This window comes from Orycteropus afer, unplaced genomic scaffold (genome assembly GCF_000298275.1).
Source record: "Orycteropus afer afer isolate SDZICR_OR568_19922 unplaced genomic scaffold, OryAfe1.0 scaffold00097, whole genome shotgun sequence".
Classification (NCBI taxonomy): domain Eukaryota; kingdom Metazoa; phylum Chordata; class Mammalia; order Tubulidentata; family Orycteropodidae; genus Orycteropus; species Orycteropus afer.
The window spans coordinates 7541847-7563848 of NW_006921684.1; the positions used below are offsets into that span (position 1 = coordinate 7541847).

Sequence of the window (22002 nt, forward strand, 5' to 3'; positions counted from 1 at the left end):
CCCCCCCCGGTTTCCCGTGGTAGCGGGCATCTGAATGGGAAAAACACTAATGCCATGAATTTCAAGGCAAATTTCCTTCCAATTACTACTGCCTCTGGGGCAGGAACCTGAGAAGCAATCAAGGCTTGGTTTAGCAAGAGACAGCTTCAAGTAATGGCAGTTAGAAGGGCAGGGCAGAGAACAGCGAGATACAGAGACAGAAAAGAGCAGCAGAATCCGTTGGGACCCCAGGGTGGGAGCGTGGAAAAACTCCGCAGCCAGAGCCGCGCGCCGCTCAGGTGGCCCTTTCCCGCTCAGGTGAGCTCCTCCTGCGCCTCCCATTGGCCAAGGCGCTTGCTGCGCCGTGAGGGCGACGCAGCCCGGTCTAGTTCAGGGTCTAGGGCGGCGCGTCACTTCCGATAGCGCGGAGCTTGTAAAACACCCTGGAGAGAAAATGGCGGCTTCGGCGGCTTCGGCGCCTCAGCAGCTATCGGATGAGGAGCTTTTCTCCCAGCTCCGCCGTTACGGCCTATCTCCTGGCCCGGTGACGGAGAGCACTCGCCCAGTCTACCTCAAGAAGCTGAAGAAGCTTCGAGAGGAAGAGCAGCAGCAACACCGGTCGGGGGGCCGCGGCAACAAGACGCGGAACAGTAATAACAATAACACCGCAGCCGCCACAGTCGCAGCCGCGGGACTCGCGGAGGCGGCTGTAGGGATGGGTGTCCGGCCAGTCTCCGGCGACCTCTCTTACTTACTGACCCCTGGGGGCCTGAGCCGACTATCGCCCTCCGGCCCGGAGAGCCCTTTGGGAGGGCCTGGGAGCACCTCAGCTGCCCCCACGGCTGGCAGCAAAGTGCTGCTGGGCTTCAGCTCGGACGAGTCGGACGTGGAGGCCAGTCCCCGGGACCAGGCCGGCGGCGGGAGGAAAGATCGGGCTTCACTTCAGTACCGCGGGCTCAAACCGCCGCCTGCACCCCTGGCCGCCAGCGAGGTGACTAACAACAACTCAGCCGAGCGAAGAAAGCCCCACTCGTGGTGGGGAGCCCGGAGGCCGACGGCCCCCGAACTGCAAACCCCGTCGGGCAAAGATGGAGCAGCGGAGAACGATGAAGAGAAGGGAGAAGACGGTGAGGAGAGGGACCCGGAGGCCGAGGAGCCACTTTGGCCGAGTCGGACCGTGAATGGCAGCCGGCTTACCCCCTACAGCTGCCGGGAAAACTATTCGGATTCGGAGGAAGAAGAGGACGACGACGTGGCCTCCACCAGACAGGTATTAAAGGACGACTCCCTTTCCCGGCATCGGTCCAGACGGAGCCATAGTAAACCTTTTTCTCCGCTCACTGCTAAATCTGCCGGCAACAGACTGGAGACCTCAGTTCAGGGAGGGGGAGGAATCTCGATGAATGACAGGGCGGTGGCTGCCGGGAGTCTAGACAGGAGCCGAAACCTCGAAGAGGCGGTGGTGGCAACGGCGGCAGTGGAGCAGGGAGGAGGGTGTGATCCACTTGACTCCAGCCCCATTCCTCGATACCGTGTTAACGCTAAGAAACTGGCCCCTCTCTTGCCCCCGCCACGTGCTGATATGGACTCAACCTTGGATTCAGCTGGCTCCCTTCGTAAAACCAATAATCATATCTGCGGTGGGGCCTTCAGTGTGGACTCCCCTAGAATCTATTCCAACAGCCTTCCACCCGTTGCGGCGGTGGCCGCTTCCAGTTCACTCAGGATAAATCACTCCAATCATACGGTCTCCAATCATACCTACCTGAAAAACACATACAGCAAACCGAAGCTTTCCGAACCTGAGGAGGAACTTCTCCAGCAGTTTAAGCGCGAGGAGGTTTCCCCAACAGGAGGCTTCAGTGCCCACTACTTGTCGATGTTTCTTTTAACTGCTGCCTGCTTATTTTTCCTAATATTGGGACTCACATACCTCGGAATGAGAGGGACAGGAGTATCCGAGGATGGAGAACTCAGCAGTAAGTATTAACCCCCTGGATAGGTAACAAAGGGAATGTTGTTAGTGGTGTAGCTTTAACTGCAGTTAGTATTTTGCATGAGGTAACTTTGACTTGGTTTCACAGTGAGACTCAGGATTGAGTGCATTTGTGTAATTTTTCTTTAAGAAAGAGCAGTACTGTTATCAGAATGATATCCCATGGCTGGTTTTGAAAATGTTCTGTATGATGTATTGTGAAGCTCAAAACAGCTTGTAAAAGAACAAAATATTGTAGTTTTCTTAGTAAAATGTATCTGTATGTGACTTAACTTTTCCTTCAGCTGTAAGTAGCTATTTGCAGATGCAGATTATTCAACAGTATTAAAGTATTTTGTTTGGTAAGAGTCATCATGAATGAATACAGCGTTCAAATTGAGTTGTGCTTCTAAAAGACAATGTAAAATGTATTGGGATTTGAGTTAACTATTTTGTAGTATTAAGTACACATAAGAAGTTCTGTAATTTCTTTGAAGTGAGAAAATATAGAAAACATTAAGGCGCATCTTCAAATTGATTACCCTACCCAAAGCACCTCCGCTCCCATCTGTGAAAAAAGCTAGTGGTAGGGCACTGCAGGACCTTAGAGACAGATTTACCTGGATTGGATTCCAGGCTCTGCCATTTACTTGCTAAGATGACTGTAGACAAACAGATATGTTCATTTTTTCATTCAGCCAGCATCTGAGCACTTCCTGTATGCTGCACCTGGGATACAGCTATAATAAGTCAAAATATCCCTGCTCTTAAACACAAAAGAAAAAGAATGCAGAACATTTTATATTCTGTTGGGAATGACAAAGTAATTGGTTTGTGCTACTTAGGATGGTCTGAGGAGGTGCTCTTTGAGGTGAGACCTAAAGGAGGCAGAGACAGCCTTCTAAAGAGCCAGGAGAGCTGGACAGAGAACGAGAAGAAGAATGGCTTTGAATTGAGCAAGAACTTTCCTGTAGGCTAGCTGGATTAGAGCACATTGAGCAAGGGGGAGAGATCAAGAGTTTGAGATTGTTTCCTAATCTATAAAATGATGCTAATATTGATTAGAATGGTAGCTGTGAGGATTAAAAGAGAGAAAATAAATTACTGTTTGACGGACTGCTGAATACATAATAATTTCTCAGTGTTAGGTCCCTTGCCACTCTCCCTGGCCACTTCCTACTATTTCACCCAACATGAATTCACTGTATCATAATTTGCTTCTATAAAACTGGCTTAATAGCTTTATTTCATAATAGAGTACATAGTGCAGTTAATAGATTCAAAGAGTAGGAGTCAAAATATTGGATTATTATTGCTATATTGTTTTGAGGGGTTGGAAGAGGACTGAAATCTAGCAGTCTAATTCCCTGGGAGCAGAGCAAGAGTGATAAAGGCATTCCCAGGGTTACATCCAATTTACAACCTGTAGTTGTGAACCAATCCCATAAAGCGTATTATATTAAAAATTCCAGGTATGTACAATGGTTCATAATAACACGCAGTACTTTGCAATGTGCATCATAACATTATTACTGTATTATTATGTTAAAGATGTTTTAGTGTATCTGGAAGTGTTTCTTTAGTGTTTTTATGAAAGGTATGCTAGGTACTATATACTAAGACAAAACATTTGACTGACGTTAGATACGAACAGTACCTAGCTGTTCTGACTTAGGTACAAATTGAATTTAGAGGCAGATTTAGGAATGGATGTAGGATTTGTAATCTGGGGACGACCTGTATTGTGTTCTGCCCCAGTTTTCAATTGGATTGTTAATTCCTTTTGTGTTGAGGCATTGAAGTTTTCTATATATCTTGATAAGTCCCTTGCCAGATATGTAATTATTGGCAAATATGAATTTGTTGCTTTCATTTTTCTTATGTGCTTTATCGTGGTGTTAATTTCTTCCATATAATTTTCTATGCTGAGCTTGTTTTGTTTATGTATCATGTTATCATTTCCTTTGTTGCTATTGTTTTAGTATTTGCTAAGTATTTGTGCTGGTCCTCTTTTTTATTTTAATGTGAAGGTTTATCATTTTTCTTTGAGGTTACCCTGTGATTTATAGTTTTCTTCCCATGTTTAGAGCAGTCCATTCTATCTTGTAGTTGTCTTGACATCCCTACCACCTAGAAGTTCTGTAATGACACAGTTTTTTTTCCCTCTTTTTGGTTTGTAGTTGTCCTCATTTGTCAATTGATGTCTCTGGTTCCGTGTTTACAATCTTGTAGACTTATTTACTTTGAATACTTCCATAGTTAGGTTGGTTTCTGGGTTATATCATCATGTGTGTTAATGGTCAGTTGTTGTTGGCTGTTGTTGCTTCTCTGTCCAAAGGACTCCCTTTAGCATCTCTTGTAAGGTTGGTCTGGTTTTAACAAATTCCCTTAATTTCTGCTTATCTGGAAGTGTCTTGATATCACCATCATATTTGAGGGACAGTTTTGCTGGGTACACAACTCTTGATTGGAAATTTTTATCTTTCAGGGTTTTATATATACCATCCCATTGTCTTCTCGCCTGCCTGGTTTCTGCCAAGAAATCTGAGCTTAGTCTTATTGGTTGCCCCTTGTAGGTAACTTTTTGTATTTCCCGTGCTGCTCTCATGATTCTTTCTTTGTCTTTGGTTTTGATGAGTTTGATGATGATATGTCTGGGTGATTTTCTTTTGGGGTCTATCCTGTTTGGGGTTTGTTGGACTTCCTGAATGGATATATTCTCCTCTTTCGTCATATCAGGGAAGTTCTCTTCCAACAAATCTTGGACAATTTTCTCAGTGGTTTTCTTTTTCTTTTCCTGTTCTGGAGTTCCAGTGACACATAGGTTTTTCCTTTTGATGGTATCTCATGTGAAACTTAGGCTTTCTTCATTTTGCTTTGATCTTTTTTCTGATTGATCCCTTTCCAAAGAAGTATTCAGGTATATGTTTTCAGTCTCATTAATTCTGTCTTCCATTGCATCAGTTCTGCTCCTTTGCCCTTTCAATGTGTTAGCTCTTTCTGACAATTTAGTATTAATCTTCTGTATTTCTATCTGTAGATTTAGAATCATTTCTAATTTTTCATTTATTTTGTCAATTTTTTCTTGTATTTTCTTCCAAAATTCTTCTAGGGTTTTCTCTATTTTTTCCTTGATCTGTCTCTCAATTCGTTGAAGAGACCTAAATATAATTCTCTGGAATTCTTTATCAGGGAATTCCAATGCTGCATCTTCCTCAGGGATATGTTGTGGGTCTGTATCCTGGTCCCGTTTCTCCTGCTTTATTTTGATTCTTTTTGTGGACTGTGATGCTCTGTTGTCTCTGAGGCATTGTGACATTTTTGTGTTTATATTTAATTGGTGATTGTATGTTGGAGTGACTTGCCCACGATTTTTGTTTTCTTTGTATGTTATCTACATAAGCAGGGTACTGTGCTGTTCTCCTTTATTCACTAGTTGACAGCACTTATACACTCACCACCAGTCTCCTTTCCCATTGTCAGCCTCTTGTATGTCCCTGCCGACCTTGGCAAACAGAACCTATTCTTAGGTTCCTGGAATCCGAATGAGAATGCTATCACTTTAAAATCCAAAATGGTTGCCACTTGTAAAGATTCAAAATGTCTGTGGCCTTGGTCACTTTAAATATCCAAATGGCCACCACTTGTAAAGATTAAAAACGGCTTTGTCCTCAGTCACTTTAAATATCCAAAATGGCTGCCATGTGTAAGCAATCAAAATGGACGTGCCCTCTGGACAGCAGAAAGTCAGAAGCTCAGGCTGTCTCCCTCCTTGCTGTTCACCTTCCTAGTCATGGGCTACCAGTGCAGTTGTTCTCAGGTCCCAACACCACTTGGAAATATTCAGGCTATTGGTCCTGTCAAAGTAGCTGACAGTCCACAGCTCTGACCATCTTTGTACTCAATATTTTCGTTCAGGTTTTTCCACTAGTTGGTGCCTAATCCATTTCTGTATAGTTCCTTTCAAAGCTCAGGGCTCCAGGATTATCTTCTGTATCTCTGTCAATTGGTTTTTCTTTTCTTTGTTGAAGAGGGTCTATGTTGCTTGTCTGCCTATTCCTCCATCTTACTGGAAGTCCAATCTCTTAACACTACTTTGGATATTGTTAGTAGAGACTTAAATAAGAGGGTACTTTTATTTTATTAGGATTAAGAAAATAATGGAATATTTGGTAGGATTTCATACAGAATTATTGATGAGCATAGTTCTTAATTAAGGCAACTTTCATATTTTTCTCCTCACTAGATGAATGGCTAATGTTTTCTTATGTAGTGAAATGATGCAGAAGGAAGGAAATTATGAAATATTTTATTCTTCAGTAAATGGTAAATGTAATATAGCTTGGTGATAGAACACTGGCTAAGGAGGTAGAAGATCTATGTTCTAAGACTTATCTTAATGACTTTGATCAAGCTACTTAACTTCTGAGACTCATTTTTCTCATATACTAAATGGGAGAATTAATAGCTGCTCTGCTTATTAGGTTGTTGTAAGGGTCAAATGAGAGAGTTTGTTAAACAAATATACCAAAACCAAAACCAAACACACTGCTGTCTAGTTGATTCCAACTCAGCGACCCTATCTATTATGGGACAGAGCAGGTCTCCAGTGCTGTGATCATTGTGGAAGGAGACTGCCACATCTTTTTCCTGCAGAGCTGCTGGAGGATTTGAACTGCCAACCTTTCAGTTAGCAGCGGAGTGCTTAACCACTGCATCAACAGGGCTGCTTAAACAAAAAGAAGGTGGTATTATTCAAAAGTTTAGACAAAACTTATTATATTCCTGATAAACTACAATGTGTATGTAAAGAGAAACAGTTAAGTGATTCCTGTAAATGATGTAGTGCATTTTTTTTTACCTATTCAACATTTAATTTTCATTAACTACACATTGTAAAAACTGATAGAGCAATTTGAATCAAAGTATAATCCTTAATCCTTGAATGTATGATGTATGTGATCTATTGTAAATCCTGGTGGAAAGTGGTACCTGTGAGTTAGTTCAGTTAGTCTACACAACTAACGTAAATAATTTACACTCCCTATATTTATGCATTCTGAATCCTTTGTCATATTATGATGCTTAACCATATGGTTCATTGGTCAAATAATGCACTTCAGGAAATAGTTTTACTTTGAGTAATCATTTCACAAGAAGATTATAGGTTATATGTGAAAGTAAGCTTTAATAAGTTTTTAGTAGTTATCACATTTAAATTATGTAACATATGATAGACTAGACTTTCAAATAGTTTTTAATCATTCTTTGAAATATTTTCATTAAAGATAACTCTAGGTGAGTTCGAACTGCCAACTTTTTGCTTAGTAGTCAAGTACTTAACTGTGCTGTCTAGAGGTTCTTCTATTAATTAAATTACTTGAGTGCTGAATCTCAGCATCCTCATAGGTAAAACTAGGAGGTTGGATTCTCCACTGCCATCAAGTTGCTTTTGACTCATGGTCATCCCATAGGACAGAATAGAACTGCCACATAGGGTTTCCAAGGCTCTAAATCTTTATGCAAGCAGACTGCCTCATTTTTCTCCCATGAAGCATCTGGTGGGTTCCAGGTGCCACCCTTGGTTAGCAGCCAAATGCTTTAACCACTGCACCACCAGAGATCCTTAGCTGGATTACGTGATCTCTAAACTCAGCTGCTAACAGAAAGGTTGGCAATTAGAACTCACCAGCTGCTCCACGAGAGAAAAGATGGGGCAGTTCTACTCTGTACTGTAGGATCACTGTTAGTGGAAATTGACTCGACGGCATACAACAGCAACAGGGCTCTTTAAAGTTCCAAGGTTTAAGATTCTAACTTTGCACTGCCCTACCAAGATGGTGGTGTAGTACCTGAGGCATCTGACTGCTAACCAGAAGTCTGGCGGCTCAAACCCACCAGCCACTCCTCGGAAGGAAGGTTGGGCAATCTACTTCCATAGTGATACTGCCTCGGAAACCCAAGGAGGGGTCGCCATGAGTCGAATCCAACTCGACAGCAGCAGGTTTGGGTTACCAAGACAGCTGAAGGATCAGCCAGCAATCAGATTACTTATTCACTTGTGCCACAGGTGATTTGATCATGACAACCCGCCAAAAGAAAATAGAGATGCAGAATAATTGACTTTCTTAAACTCACATGATTATTATTTAAAAATTGTTTCTCTATTACAAAAGAGATTATTTTTTAGAAAATTTGAATATAGATCTGTGAAGCAGAAAGTGTATATTGTACAACTTTCTTCCCAGTCTTACCCCTCATATAAGTTCCAGTAATAGATCCCTCCAGACCTTACTTAATATTTTCCAGGTAAATACGCACGCACGTGTGTGTGTGTGTGTGTGCATGCATTTTCATTCAACAATAGAGGGCCTGCTATGTGCCAAGCACTGTTTTCAGCTGTGGGGATATGTGCTGAACAAGGCAGATGAAGTCTCTCTTTTCATGGAGTTTATATTCTGGAGGAGAAGATGGACAGTGAACAAGTAAACAAATGTTGTTAGGTGCCATCAAGTCAGTTCTGACTCATAGCAACCTTATGCACAACAGAACAAAACACTGCCCTGTCCTGTGCCGTCTTCACAATCATTGCCATGGTTGAGCTCATGTTACAGCCATTGTGTCAATCCATCTCATTGATGGTCTTCCTCTTTTTCTCTGACCTTCTGCTTTACCATGCATAAAATCCTTCTCCAAGGACTGACAACTTCTCCTGGCAACATCATCAAAGTACAGTTGGTAAAGTCTCATCATCCTCGCTTCCAAGGAGCATTCTGGCTGTACTTGCTCCAAGACAGATTGGCTTGTTCTTCTGACAGTCCATGGTATAGTCTTCATAAGCATTATAATCAAAATGCATCAGTTTTTCTTTGGTCATGTTTGTTCATTGTCTAGCTTTTGGAAGCACATGAGGCTATGGAAACTACCATGGCTTGAGTTAGGCACACCTTAGTCTTCAACGTGATATCTTTGCTCTTTAACATTTTAAAGAGGTCTTTTGCAGCAGATTTGCCCAATGCAAATAGCTACAAACATATATTGAGATAGGTGCTAACACAAGGTGAGGGTAGTAACTTTTGAAATGGAGCGTTGTGCAGTATTACATACAGGTGAGGAGCCCTCCCTGAGAAAGTGATGTTTGAATCAAGATCTGAATGAGTGACTAGTCCTTGACAATTAGGGAGATGAGCAGTTTAGGCAGAAATAATGGCAAGTGCAAAACTCCTAAGGCAAGAACAAGCTTGATATATTGAAGAATCAGAAAGAATGGCTTGTGTGTGTGGATAATAGTGAACAAGGGGGAGAATGGTATGTGATGAAGTCAGAGAGTAGGCAGGGACAAGTGATAAATGACCTAACAGCCTTATGGACCTGGATTTTATCTTCGGTGACATCATGCTATCCATATTCTGCAACTTGTTTTTTTCACTTAATGTTATATCACAGTATCTTTCCATCTATTAATTTTAAGTATAATTTAAAAGTCTCACTTTCCATTGGTCCTGTTGTCATTTGCAAAAAACTAAGATCTCTGCAATCTTAAGACTGTTGTTCTTCAACCCTTTGTTTTTCTGTAGCAGTTATTCCCTTGAGCCTAACTTGCAACTACAGTAAGTCTCCATGTTACGAACGTCATTCAGACTTATGGGACAACTCATACTTGCCCTTTGCTTAAAACAAATTCTTTGTCACGGTCACTTTCACTTGCTGCATGCACCTCTTTTAAATCATTGAAAAGGCTTCAAGCCTTTTCTTGCACTAAAACCAAAAAAACCAAACCCAGTGCTATTGAGTCAATTCCAACTTATGGTAACCCTATGGAGCAGAATAGAACTGCCCCATAGGGTTTCCAAGGGTATAAATCTTTACAGAAGCACATTGCTTCATTTTTCTCCCACAGAGCAACTAGTGGATTTGAACCACCAACCTTTTGGCTAATAGCTGAATGCCCTAACCAGTACGCCACCAGAGCTCCTTTCTTATACTAAAGTAAGGCTAAATAAGAACCATATGCACCTGTTCCAACTTACCTACAAATTTGACTAAAAGACACACTTAAGAATCTCGTTTGTAACCCAGGGACTGCCTTATAACTCCCTCTAGTTTTACTGTCTTTGCTAACCATTCCTTTCTAAATCTGCTTCAACTCACCAGTTCTTCAGTTGTCAAATCCAGAGGAGGCTTAATAAAAAGTTCTTAACTTTACCTCTCTCAAACATTCAGTAACATGGTTAATGCCTTTCATGAAACTCTCTCCTTTCTAACATCTGGATGATTGCTCTCTTAGTTTTCATTTATTCTTTTTCGCTTGGGTTTTAAATATTAGTGTTCTCCAGAACTCTATTTTTGGCTCTGTCCTTTTATATACAGTTTTCCTAGGCAGTTTCATCAGTTCTTTTGGCAAGAAGTAAGTGGTATTGTATGCCTGAACCAAGCCAAAAAAATCAAACCCACTACCATCAAGTCAATTCTGACTCATAGTGACCCTGTAGGACAGAGTAGAACTGTCATATAGGGTTTCCAAGGCTGTAAATCTTTATGGAAGTAGGCTGCCACATCCTTCTCCTGTGAAATGGCTGGCAGGTTCAAACACTGACCTTTAGATTAGCAGCCTTGTGCTTTAACCATTGTGCCACCAGGGCTCCTGTGTGCCTTATCCCTCCCAATTTTGTTTTTAGCTTAGATTTCTTTTCTGAATTCTAGACCTATCTGCTATTTATTTACTAGACATCTAAGTAAGCTGGTTTCAGAAAGGGATGTGGAGTGAGGGATATCATAGATGATGTCAAATGGATCTTGGATCAAAGCAAAGAATACCAGAAAGATGTTTACCTGTGTTTTATTGACTGTGCAAAGGCATTCGATTGTGTGCATCATAACAAATTGCGGAGAACTTGGAGAAGAATGGGAATTCCAGAACACTCTCTCACTGCTGTCAAGTCGCATCTGACTGATAGCAACCCGTCCTTGGGTTTCCAAGGTGATATCACTATCGAAGTAGATTGCCCAACCTTCCTTCTGAGGAGTGGCTGGTGGGTTTGAACTGCCAGCCTTCTGGTTAGCAGTCAAATGCCTTAGGGACTACGCCACCAGAGCTCCCAATTGTACTCATGAGGAAACTGTCCATAGACCTGGAGGCTGTCGTTTGAACAGAATAAGGGGATACTATATGGTTTAAAATCATGAAGGGAGTGTGTCCGGGTGGTATCCTTTCACCATACTTATTCAGTCTATATGCTGAGCAAATAATCCAAGAAGCTGGACTATATGAAGAAGAACGTGCCATCAGGATTGGAGGAAGTCTCATTAACAATTTGAGATATGCAGATGATACAACTTTGCTTGCTGAAAGTGAAGATGACTTGAAGCATTTACTGATGAAGATTAAAGACTACTACAGTCTGCAGTTTGGATTGCACTTCAGTATAAAGAAAACAAAAATCCTCACAACTAGACCAGTAAGCAACATCACGATAAATGGAGAAAAAGATTGAAGTTGTCAGAGACTCATATTGCTTGATTCTACAGTCAACACCAATAGAAGTAGCAGTCAAGACATCAGAAGACATTGCATTGGGCAAATCTGCTGCACAAGACCTCTTTGAAGCGCTGAAGAGCAAAGATAACTCCTTGAAGACTAAGATGTGCTGAACCCAGCCATGGTATTTTCAGTGGCCTCATATGGGAGTCCTGGTGGATTAGTGCCTAAGGCATTTGACTGCTAATCAGAAGGTTGGCGGTTCAAACCCTCCAGCCACTCCTCAGAAGGAAGATTGGGCAATCTACTTCTGTAGAGATACTGCCTCAGAAACCCAAGGAGGGGTCACTGTGAGTTGGAAATGACTCAGCGGCAGTGAGGTTTTTTTTTTCCTTTTCATATCCATGTGATACCTGGACAGTGAATAAGGAAGACTGAAGAAGAGTTGTTGCTTTTGAGTTCTGGTGTTAGCGAAGAATGCTGAGAGTACCGTGGACTGCTAAAAGAACTAACAAGTCTGTCCTGGAAAAAGTACAGCTGGAATGATCCTTGGAAGTGAGAATGGCCAGACTTTGTCTCACCTACTTTGGTCATGTTGTCAGAAGGGGCCATTCTCTGGAGAAGGATGTCATACTTGGTGAAGCAGAGGGTCAATGAGAAGGGGGAAGGCCCTCAACAAGATGGATTAACAACAGTGGCTGCAACGATGGGCTCAGGTATGTTAGGGATCATGAGACTGGCACAGAACTGGGCAGTGTTTCATTCTGTTGTATGTAAGGTTGCTATGAATCGGAGATGATTCGATGGCATGTAACAACAAAAACAGACATCTTCTGAATGTACCAGAAATAGCAACACCATCTGTTCTCATCGTTTTTCCTCATCCTCATTTTGTTTCTTCCTCTCTGTTTCCTGTTTTAGTTAATGACAGCTCCTTTCACCCAGAGGTCAAGGTAGAAACCTTGGAGTACTCTAGTTTTCTTCCTTTTGTTCACTTTCCTACTGAGCCCCAGTGTAATTGGTTACCAAGTCCTATTCTATCTCCATAAAATTTGAATCTTTTTCTCTCCATTGCCACCAATCTAGGTTAGTCTGTTACCCGCATTGTTTCAGTATCCTCTGAACAGGTATCCCTGCTTCTAGGCTAGAACTCTTCCAGTCCAATTTTTACTACAAGGGCAATATTTAGAAATCACAAATCCTGTCATCCACTATCTTGCTTGAAATCACTCAATAGCTTTTTGTTACTTTTTGGATAAAAACTCCTTGACTGAACTGTTCATGATCTGACTATGTCTGCCTTTCTAGCTTCATTTCTTCTCATCCTTATTTCTCTCATAAAACTTTACTCTCTGGAAGACTGAACTACTTGGTGTTGACTGAATATGTCATTTAATTTTGTGCCTCTGTGCCTTTGTACATGTTAGTCCTTTTGTTGGGAATATGTTTTCTTTTTTTCTACTGTCCAGCTGCTAATCATTCTTAAAAGTGTTACCTGTGGACATTATCGTTTATTCTCCACTCTCTTCCCCTTAGAATTTGACCCATAATTCTCAGCTCACATAAAATCTTGTGCATACTTCAAAGCAGAGTATTATAATTGTGTATGTCCACCATGCCAGATAGATTACAGTTCCTTGAAATAATCTTTGTGTAGAAGGAAAATACAGTAGTAAAGGGTACAGGTTCTTTATTCATTCCTGAGTTGGCATCTCATCTCTCTTTTTACCTGTTTTATGCCTTTACTAGAGACTGAATTGCCTCATTAAAAATGAGGATGATGGTATTTGTCTCAGGGAGGCTTTAAGCATTAAGTGAGATCGCTCATGCTTGATTCATGCCATTGAGTAGATTCTGACTCAGAATGACCACCAATGGGTTTCCAAGGCTGTAAATCTTTACAGAAGCAGAACTGCGTCACCCAGAGCTCTTTATTAAGTGAAATGAAGTAATGAAACGTTTAGCATTGTTGCTAAACATGAAATCACATAATAGAAGTCATATGAGTATTATTGACACAGATTTCTTATTCAGTAAATACTTGTTGAATAAATGTTTGGTACCCATTATGCATGTATTCATTAACTCGGTAATAGGTTACTTGTTCAGTACCTTCCTTAATACTCAGGTACCAAGAAGGATACAAAGGAGCTCTGGTGGTGCAGTGGTTAAGGCATTCGGCTACTAATGAAAAGGTCACATTTTGAACCCAACAGCCACTCTGCAGGAGAATAAGGCAGTCTACCTCCATAAAGATTTACATCCTTGGAAACACTATGAGGCAGTTCTTTTCTATCCCAGAAGCTCACTAACAGTTGGAATTGACTCTGGCAGTGGGTGAGAAGGATACAAAAGAAATCTCATTCTTGCAAAAACTTCTACTCTATTAGTAGCAGGTTCAAGAAATGGTTAAAAACATAAAATATTATGTGATAAGTGCCACATTTTCATAAAAGGGAAGTATTCACTGTGAGCTGCATCAGTCTCAAATGATGCAAAGCTGTGGATTCCAAATTTGGACTTTATTTTATAGGTAGAACGATGGTAACTCCATGGAGGTTTTCAAGCAGAAGACTTTGTTGTGCTGTTGAGTTGATTTTTGACTTACTGTGGCCCCATGAGAAAGAGTGGAACTACCCCGTAGGGTGTTCTGGCTGTAATCTTTACGAGAACAGATCACCAACTTCTGTGGAGCTAAGTGGGTTCAAACTATCCGCTTTTCTGTTAGAAACTGCTTAACCATTGCATTACCAGAGTTCCTTAGCAGACTGTGTGATCAAATTAGCAAGAGAAACAGGTGGTGGTAGAGATAATGGAGTGATAGAGTTGAAGGAAAGGCGTGGAATGAGAACCTGAAGGAGGCTGATAACTATGGGGATAGAGTAGTGTCTGTGAATGAGAGAAACCATTTGAAGAAAGAAATAGAATTCTTGCTGACTGGCTATAGAGAATAAAAGGAAGGTAAAAAAAGCCAAAAATAATTCTGTAGTCATGAGTTGGGATGACTGAGAGAATGGTGATAGCATTGACAGGACTTAGGGATTTTAAAGAGAAATCTAGTTGGTAATAGAGAAAATGAGTTTATTTGGGGGTTATTGTTTTAGTTGTTTAAGTGGAAGTTTCCAGTCTATTGTAGATACCTGGTTGGATTAAAGATGAAAGATGGTACTTGATGTGTGAGTTCTGTTTGCTAAAGGAATAGATACTTTTGTAATATTTTTTCTCCTGTTAATGTGTGTATATGTTTCTTTTGTATTTTAAGCCAAGACCAACTGTTAGAAAAGGGTGCCATAGTTTTAAATTTTTTTGTTTTTAACTTTTCCAAGTATATTAGATTAACCATATAGTCCAGAGATTGGTATCTAAAATGAATGTGGGGATAAGGTTTCTGAAAAATTAGTTGCTCCCACTCTTGAAGATTGTAAACTAATTGTTCTTCTGCTTGAAACTCTTCAAAGTTAACTATTTTTTAAGAAAAAAAAATTGTAGACTTGTAAGAATATTTTTGGGAACCCAAGTGGCTTGCATATCCCTCTTTGATACAAGAAATTATAGCCTACTAAATGAAAATCATCTCTAAAATAATTTAAAATTAATAAATCATCAGAATGAAAACTTAAGAATCCTTATTGATAAATCCATGGATCTTAGTTTGAGGAAAAATTGGCAAAGTTATAAAAACTTGGATTGTTAAGGAGGTAGAGCTGGGTTTGAATATTGGCCCTTTCACTTGCTAGCTTTTTTACTAAAGGCAAAAAAAAAAAAAAAACATTGTAAGTGGTTAAAGCACTTAACACTGTAAACCTCAATATTCTCATGTGTAAAATAGAGTTAAGTGAGAATTAAATGAAATAATGGATATAAAGCACTTAGCTTACTTAGTACATGACACATTATGATAATAACAGCTAACCCTGTGTAACACTGTGTGCCAGACACTGAGCTGAACAATTAAAATTGTTATTAAATCCTAATGGCCAGATACTTACCCTGTTTATAGATAAGGAAACTGAAAACACCTAGAAATTAAATAGCTTGCCAAGGTCATGTAGCTAGAGTATTTGGACTCACATAGTAGCTCTTAACCATTCTGCTGGATTGCCTCTTAGTGTATATAAATGTATATATAAATGTTCTGTATAATCAGTATATGTTTTCAACTGTTAATATTGTTAAATAATAATAACAATAAACCAAACCCACTGCCACTGAGGAGATTCTGACTTGTAGGACAGAGTAGAACTGCCCCATAGGGTCTTCCCATCTTTCTTCTGCAGAGCACCTGGTAGGTTCACATGCTAACCTTTTTGGTTAGCAGCCCAATGCTTTAACCACAATGCCATTCAAACTCAACTGACTGCCATCGAGTCAATTCACTATTAGCGACCCTTCCTTGGGTTTCCAAGGTGGTATCTCTACAGAAGTAGATTGCCAAACCTTCTTTCCGAGGAGTGGCTGGTGGGTTTGAACCACCAGCCTTCTGGTTAGCAGTCAAATGCCTTAGGCATTCTGTTACCAGAGCTCCCAAATACATATGATGCTATCTTTAAACTTTAAAAGATTTGCATAGCCTCAAAACTGATAGGGAAAGTGGTCATCTGATTTGGATTACCATTTAAAAACTTTTTTCCATTGTTCATTTTCAAGATGTAAAGACCTTGATTTTCCCTTTTTTGCTTCCTTTTACTAAACTTTGATGGGAGCTCTAGTGGCGTAGTACCTAAGGCATTTAACTGCTAACCAGAAGGCTGGTGGTTCAAATCCACCAGCTATGCCTCAGAAGGAAGACTGAGCAGTCTACTTCTGTAGAGATACCACTTCAGAAACCCAAGGAGGGGTTACTGTGAGTTGGAATCAACTTGACAGCAGTGAGTTTGGTTTGGTTTGGTAACTAAACTTTGCATGTAATTTCCCTTTACAGTTAAATTTATTTGAATGAGAGTGAAGCATTCTACAATTCTGGGAACACTTTAAAAATTAGATATTTTCATTATTCCTCAGTAGCATTGTAAACTTTTAAAGGTAGCTGCTTCTTGCTCATTAATTTTTCTATATTAACTTCACCTATGTGAAAATAATTTATTTAAGTAAAAAGCAGCTCTAACCTCAGTGCAAAAAGAGATCCAGGTATGTGTTGCTTAACATCCCTTTGGGCAGTGTCCCACTGCACATTGGGTATACGGTCCCATAAGCGGGTCCCCGCCCCCCCCTTAAGGGAAGGCAACTGTCGTTTTGTTTATTATGTCTCCCTAATGGTTTAAAAGACCCCACCCAGACTCTTGGCTGCACTAGACCATGGGTGGGATTACAGGCAGATGAGGCAGATGACATGGCTCCAGGCACAGCTCTCAAGTTTTGTTTGGTGAGCAAGTGGCAGTGGTGATGGCAGCAGCTGCAGGGGTACTCCAGCTTCTCAGGTAGGTAAAACACCAGGTGAGGCTGGGCACTCTTCTCTCTTCAGCTCGTTTTCTCTTGGTCCACTCGTACCCCTTCCTTCTCAGCCTTGCAGCTACTGCCACTGCTCTCCTTTGCACCCGTTCCTCTGGCTTGCACCAGCAGTTCAGCAGGGACAGCAGCGTCTACAAGAGTAACCCAAATCTTGTGAGGTTTTAATATGGTGTTCTCACAACATCTGAATCACATAGCGCCCTATTTCACAGTACGTGTATTGGACATTAAATGATGCATACCTGTATTTAATCTAGTTTACAAGTAGTTTGAGGTCTTTGGGTGTCACAAGTGGTTTGCAGTGGCTACTAAGCTGAAGGTTGGTGGTTGACCGCCAGTAATACTGTAGAAGAAAGACCTGGTGATCTGCTTTCATACGGATTATAACCAAGAAAACTCTATGGAGCAGTTCTTCTCTGTAACACATGTGGTCACCATGTGTTGGAATTGACTTCTATGACATTTTTTTTTTTTAAATAAATAGTTGCTTTTTTTTTAAAGTACACCTTAAATATTAGAAATCTCCCCCAAAACAAATAATAGGAATTTCTTCATAAGAATTATATTACAAATGGTATGTCTTTATTATAGTCCAATATTAATTTGTTATACACTAAAAATTACAGCTATTTAATTTGGGTACACACCCGATACTTATTGTGGATATTGTTAAACAGTTGTTGCCCCATAATTTTCTGTTTTGACTTTCATATGTAAAAATTCGTGTCACAATTATTTTTAACATATACTCTGTTGTTGTTGTTATGTGCCGTCGAGTCGGACCCGACTCATAGCGAGCCCTCCTTGGGTTTCCAAGGCAGTATCTCTAGGGAAGTAGATTGCCTATACTCTATTGTTGTTGTTGTTAAGTGCCGTCGAGTCATTTCCGACTCATAGTGACCCCATGCACAGCAGAACGAAACACTGCCCGATCCCGCGCCAGCCCCACAATCCCTGCTATACTTGATCCCATCATCACAGCCACCGTATCAATCCATCTCATTGAAGGCCTCCCCCTCTTTCGTCGACCCTCCACCCTACCAAGCATGACATCCTTCTCCAGGGAATGGTCCCTTCTTACAACATGACCAAAATAGGTGAGATGAAGTCTGGCCATTCTTGCTTCCAAGGAGCATTCTGGCTGCACTTCCTCCAGGACAGATCTGTTAGTTCTTTTAGCAGTCCATGGTACTTTCAGCATTCTTCGCCAGCACCACAACTCAAAAGCATCAACTCTTCTTCGGTCTTCCTTATTCATTGTCCAGCTCTCAAATGCATACCAGGCGATTGGAAATATCATGGCTTGTGTCAGGCGCACCTTAGTCCTCAATGAGATATCCTTGCTCCTCAGCACTTGAAACAGTTCCTTCGCAGTTGACTTTCCCAATGCTATACATCATCTAATGTCCTGACTGCTGCTTCCATTGGCATCGATTGTAGAACCAAGCAATGTGAATTCTTTGACAACCTCAATCTTCTCTCCATTTATTGTGATGCTGCTCATTGGTCCAGTTGTGAGGAGTCTTGTTTTCTTTATGTTGAGATGTAATCCATACTGCAGACTGTATATTCTTCAACCTTCATCAGTAGGTGCCTTAAGTCATCCTCACTTTCAGCAAGCAAAGTTGTATCGTCTGCATATCTCAGGTTGTTAATGATTCTTCCTCCAATCCTGATACCACGTTTTTCTTCATATAGTCCAGCTTCTCGGATTATTTGCTCAGCATATAGATTGAATAAGTGTAGAGACAGAATACAACCCTGACGCACTCCCTTCTTGATTTTAAACCATGTAGTGTCCCCTTGTTCTGTTCGAACGACAGCCTCCTGGTCAAGGTACAGATTCCTCATGAGTACAATCAAGTGCTCGGGAATTCCCATTCTTCTCAATGTTGTCCATAATTTGTCATGATCCACACAATCAAATGCCTTTGCATAGTCAATAAAACACAAGTAACCATCTTTCTGGTATTCCCTGCCTTGAGCCAAGATCCATCTGACAACAGCTATGATATCCCTTGTTCCACGTCCTCTTCTGAATCCGACTTGAACCTCTGGAAGTTCTCTGTCAATATACTGCTGCAAACGTTTCTGAATTATCTTCAGTAAGATCTTACTTGCATGTGATATTAATGATATTGTTCTATAATTTCCACATTCTGTGGGATCACCTTTCTTTGGAATGGGCACAAATATGGATCTCTTCCAGTCAGTTGGCCAGGTAGCTGTCTTCCAAATCTCTTGGCATAACTGAGTGAGTGCCTCCAATGGGGCATCTGTTTGGTGAAATATCTCAATCGGTATGCCATCAATTCCCGGAGCCTTGTTCTTCGCCAGTTCTTTCATTGCAGTTTTGACTTCTTCCTTCATTACCATTGGTTCTAGATCATATGCCACTTCCTGAAATGGATGAAGATCCATCAGTTCTTTTTGGTACAGTGACTCTGTGTATTCCTGCCATCTTCTCTTGATGTTTCCTGCATCATTCAGTATTTTGCCCGCCAGCCTTCTGGTTAGCAGTCAAGTGCCTTAGGCACTCTGCTACCAGAGCTCCCCCCATACTCTATACATTCTAAAATAAACCAGTAATAATATGTTTGAGCAGTAAGCCTTTGGATTTTGCTCTTTTAATAATGCATGCTTAACCTGAATCACATAAATGACATATTTTTTTAATAACTTGATGTGATTAATACTCTTTCAGCAGTGCTATCAAAGATCATTTTTACATGAGTTTTCTAGGGTGAAACTGTTTAGGTTTTAATATTTATTTATCTAACACTTTAAGTTAAATTTTACATGCTTGACATTTTGAAAATCTATTTCTAAGGAAATTAGCTGTTATAATGATTATAAATTTTATATTAACAAGTAATAATATCTGAAAATAGAATAATAAGTCTATAACGTAGAAGCCATTGTATGTTGCATTTTGTGTGTGTGTGTGTGATTTGGGTGAAAGTTTACAGAGCACATTCATTTTCCTTATAACAGTTCATACACGTTTTCTTTCAGGACATTGATTGCAATCCCCATAATGTAATAGCTTTCCTTCCACTTCCTTCCCATGGTTACCTTTTTGCTGTGTTCTTTTCTATTCATTCCTGCCCTCTGAGCTGTCTTGCAAATACTGCCCTTCTGATCTCCCATGGTTGATTTTTCTAAGGAGTGTACCTGCCTGGTGTAAGTGTTCACCTTAGATGCTCTCTGTTGTTTGGCTGGAAGCCACAGGAGTGAGTTCAGTTTCAGGCCTGAAAGGTGACTAGGGGCCATAGTGTTGGGGGTTTCAACACTCTCCGTATCAGACCAGTAAGCCTGTTTTTTTTTTTTCATTTTTCCTTTCCTCATGATTTTGAGTTTTGTTCCACATTTTTCTCACACTCTATCCAGGATCTCCTATTTTGATCCCTTTCTGAGTGGTTGACAGTGGTAGCTAGGCCCCATCTAGTTCTGCTTTCAGAGTCATGTAGGGTAAGGTTTTTATGGTCGACTAGTCACTTGGACTAATTGTTTCCATATTAGGAGCCATCATATATTACTTTTAAGGTATCTTATTTTCTTCCTAATTTTTAAGAGTATAGAGTTAAAATTATACCAGTTTGTTTCTTTTTCTTTTTTTTTTTTTTGGTCTGGGTAGCAGATGTATTGCTACACTTTCTCGCAACTTTTTGCTTAAAATGTTTGCAAGATGACCTCTGAATTCACTTGTACCAGGTATGTTGTTATCAGATGGCAAGGTAAAGTTTAGAAATGAGACTTCGGTGGAAAACTGTGCAAGAGTTCAGTTTAGCTGTCCTGAGCTAACTTAGTGACATATGCACCAATAATTTCTCTCCTGCTCTGAATGTGATACAAATAGAAAAAATTCTTCAGGAGCAATTGGGCATTAGCACACAGCAGAAAATTAATTTTGTTTTGGAGTTAGAGAGCCATGTATATTAAGACACACATACATGGAATTTACTGATTGTGGCTAATTCCCTGAAAGCACTTTATAAAGGAAGTTTTTGTAGGATTCCACCTCAGGTAAAATTTTCAAAACTTTTTATAGAGGACTGTTAAAATTAATTAGGGAGAGGGGAGGATCTTAGAATATCTATTCTAGTCCCTGGGCTATGGTGTGGAACCACAGTCAGCCTTGTTAATGACTTCTGGGTTTATAAGGGCACATCCCATGGGATCCCAAATGCTTTCTTGATTGATTTGTTTCACTTGAAGAAACATTAAGTTTCTGCTATTCATTCATTCATTTACTTATTTGTGAGTTATTTGTTGAGCACCTACTATGTTCCTATAGGGTCACCATGATTTGGAATCAATTCAACAGCAACAAGTTTTTACTATGGGCCAAGCAATGAACTTGAGCTATAGGTATGACACATTTCCCCTAGCTACACTGCCTCCCTTCCCCTCACGCTGTGGCTGGATCTCTCTTCTTTTTGTAAATATATATGGACTAGCTGCCCTTCAGAATTAGGATTTGGTTACCATGCAATGATGTTTTGGATTTATAGATTGTGACTTGGGAAGCATAACTTAACAATTAGTTTTTGTAAATTCAAGTATGTTTGGTGTATTGTTGAGTTGATGCCAACTCAGCAACCCTGTATGACAGAGTGGAACTGTGCCACAGGGAGTAGATCAACAGGACTTCTTCTGTGGAGCAGCTGGTAGGATCAAACCACTGATCTGTTAGCGACTTCTTCTGTGGAGCAGCTGGTAGGATCAAACCACTGATCTGTTAGCAGCTGAACACTTAACCATTGCGCTGCCATGGCTCCTAAAATTCAGGTATGCCCTCTGATAAAGTTTCACCACAATGTGTACTTTACACAAAATAATTTATTTGGGATTCAATACTAAGTGTTAATGTGTTGATCATTACTTTCATTTTTTTCTATAATTTTCTCAGGTAGGAATTCTGCCTTTTAATTACACATTTTAATTGATGTAGTTTCATTTTGTACAGATTCTTTTAAGTAAATTTTTTTTTTTTTTTAAAAGGAAGGAACATGAAAAATGAACTTGCTGTGAATGAAAATGTTACAAATCTGCAGTGTTTCTGATTATGGTTCGAGATGTCCTAGAAATATCCTTACCTGTGACAAAAAGTTTTATTTAT

At 40.4% G+C, this 22002-nt stretch overlaps 1 protein-coding gene across 1 annotated transcript in view; it reads left to right on the top strand.

Annotated features, from left to right (window-relative positions):
* The first annotated feature begins 433 nt into the window (after positions 1-433).
* Positions 434-22002, top strand: part of LEMD3 (LEM domain containing 3) — a 106965-nt gene continuing 85396 nt past the window's right edge. Inside the window, exon 1 of the mRNA XM_007942753.2 lies at positions 434-1958. Coding sequence (XP_007940944.1) covers positions 434-1958 — 1525 coding nt within the window. The remainder of the gene's footprint in view (positions 1959-22002) is intronic.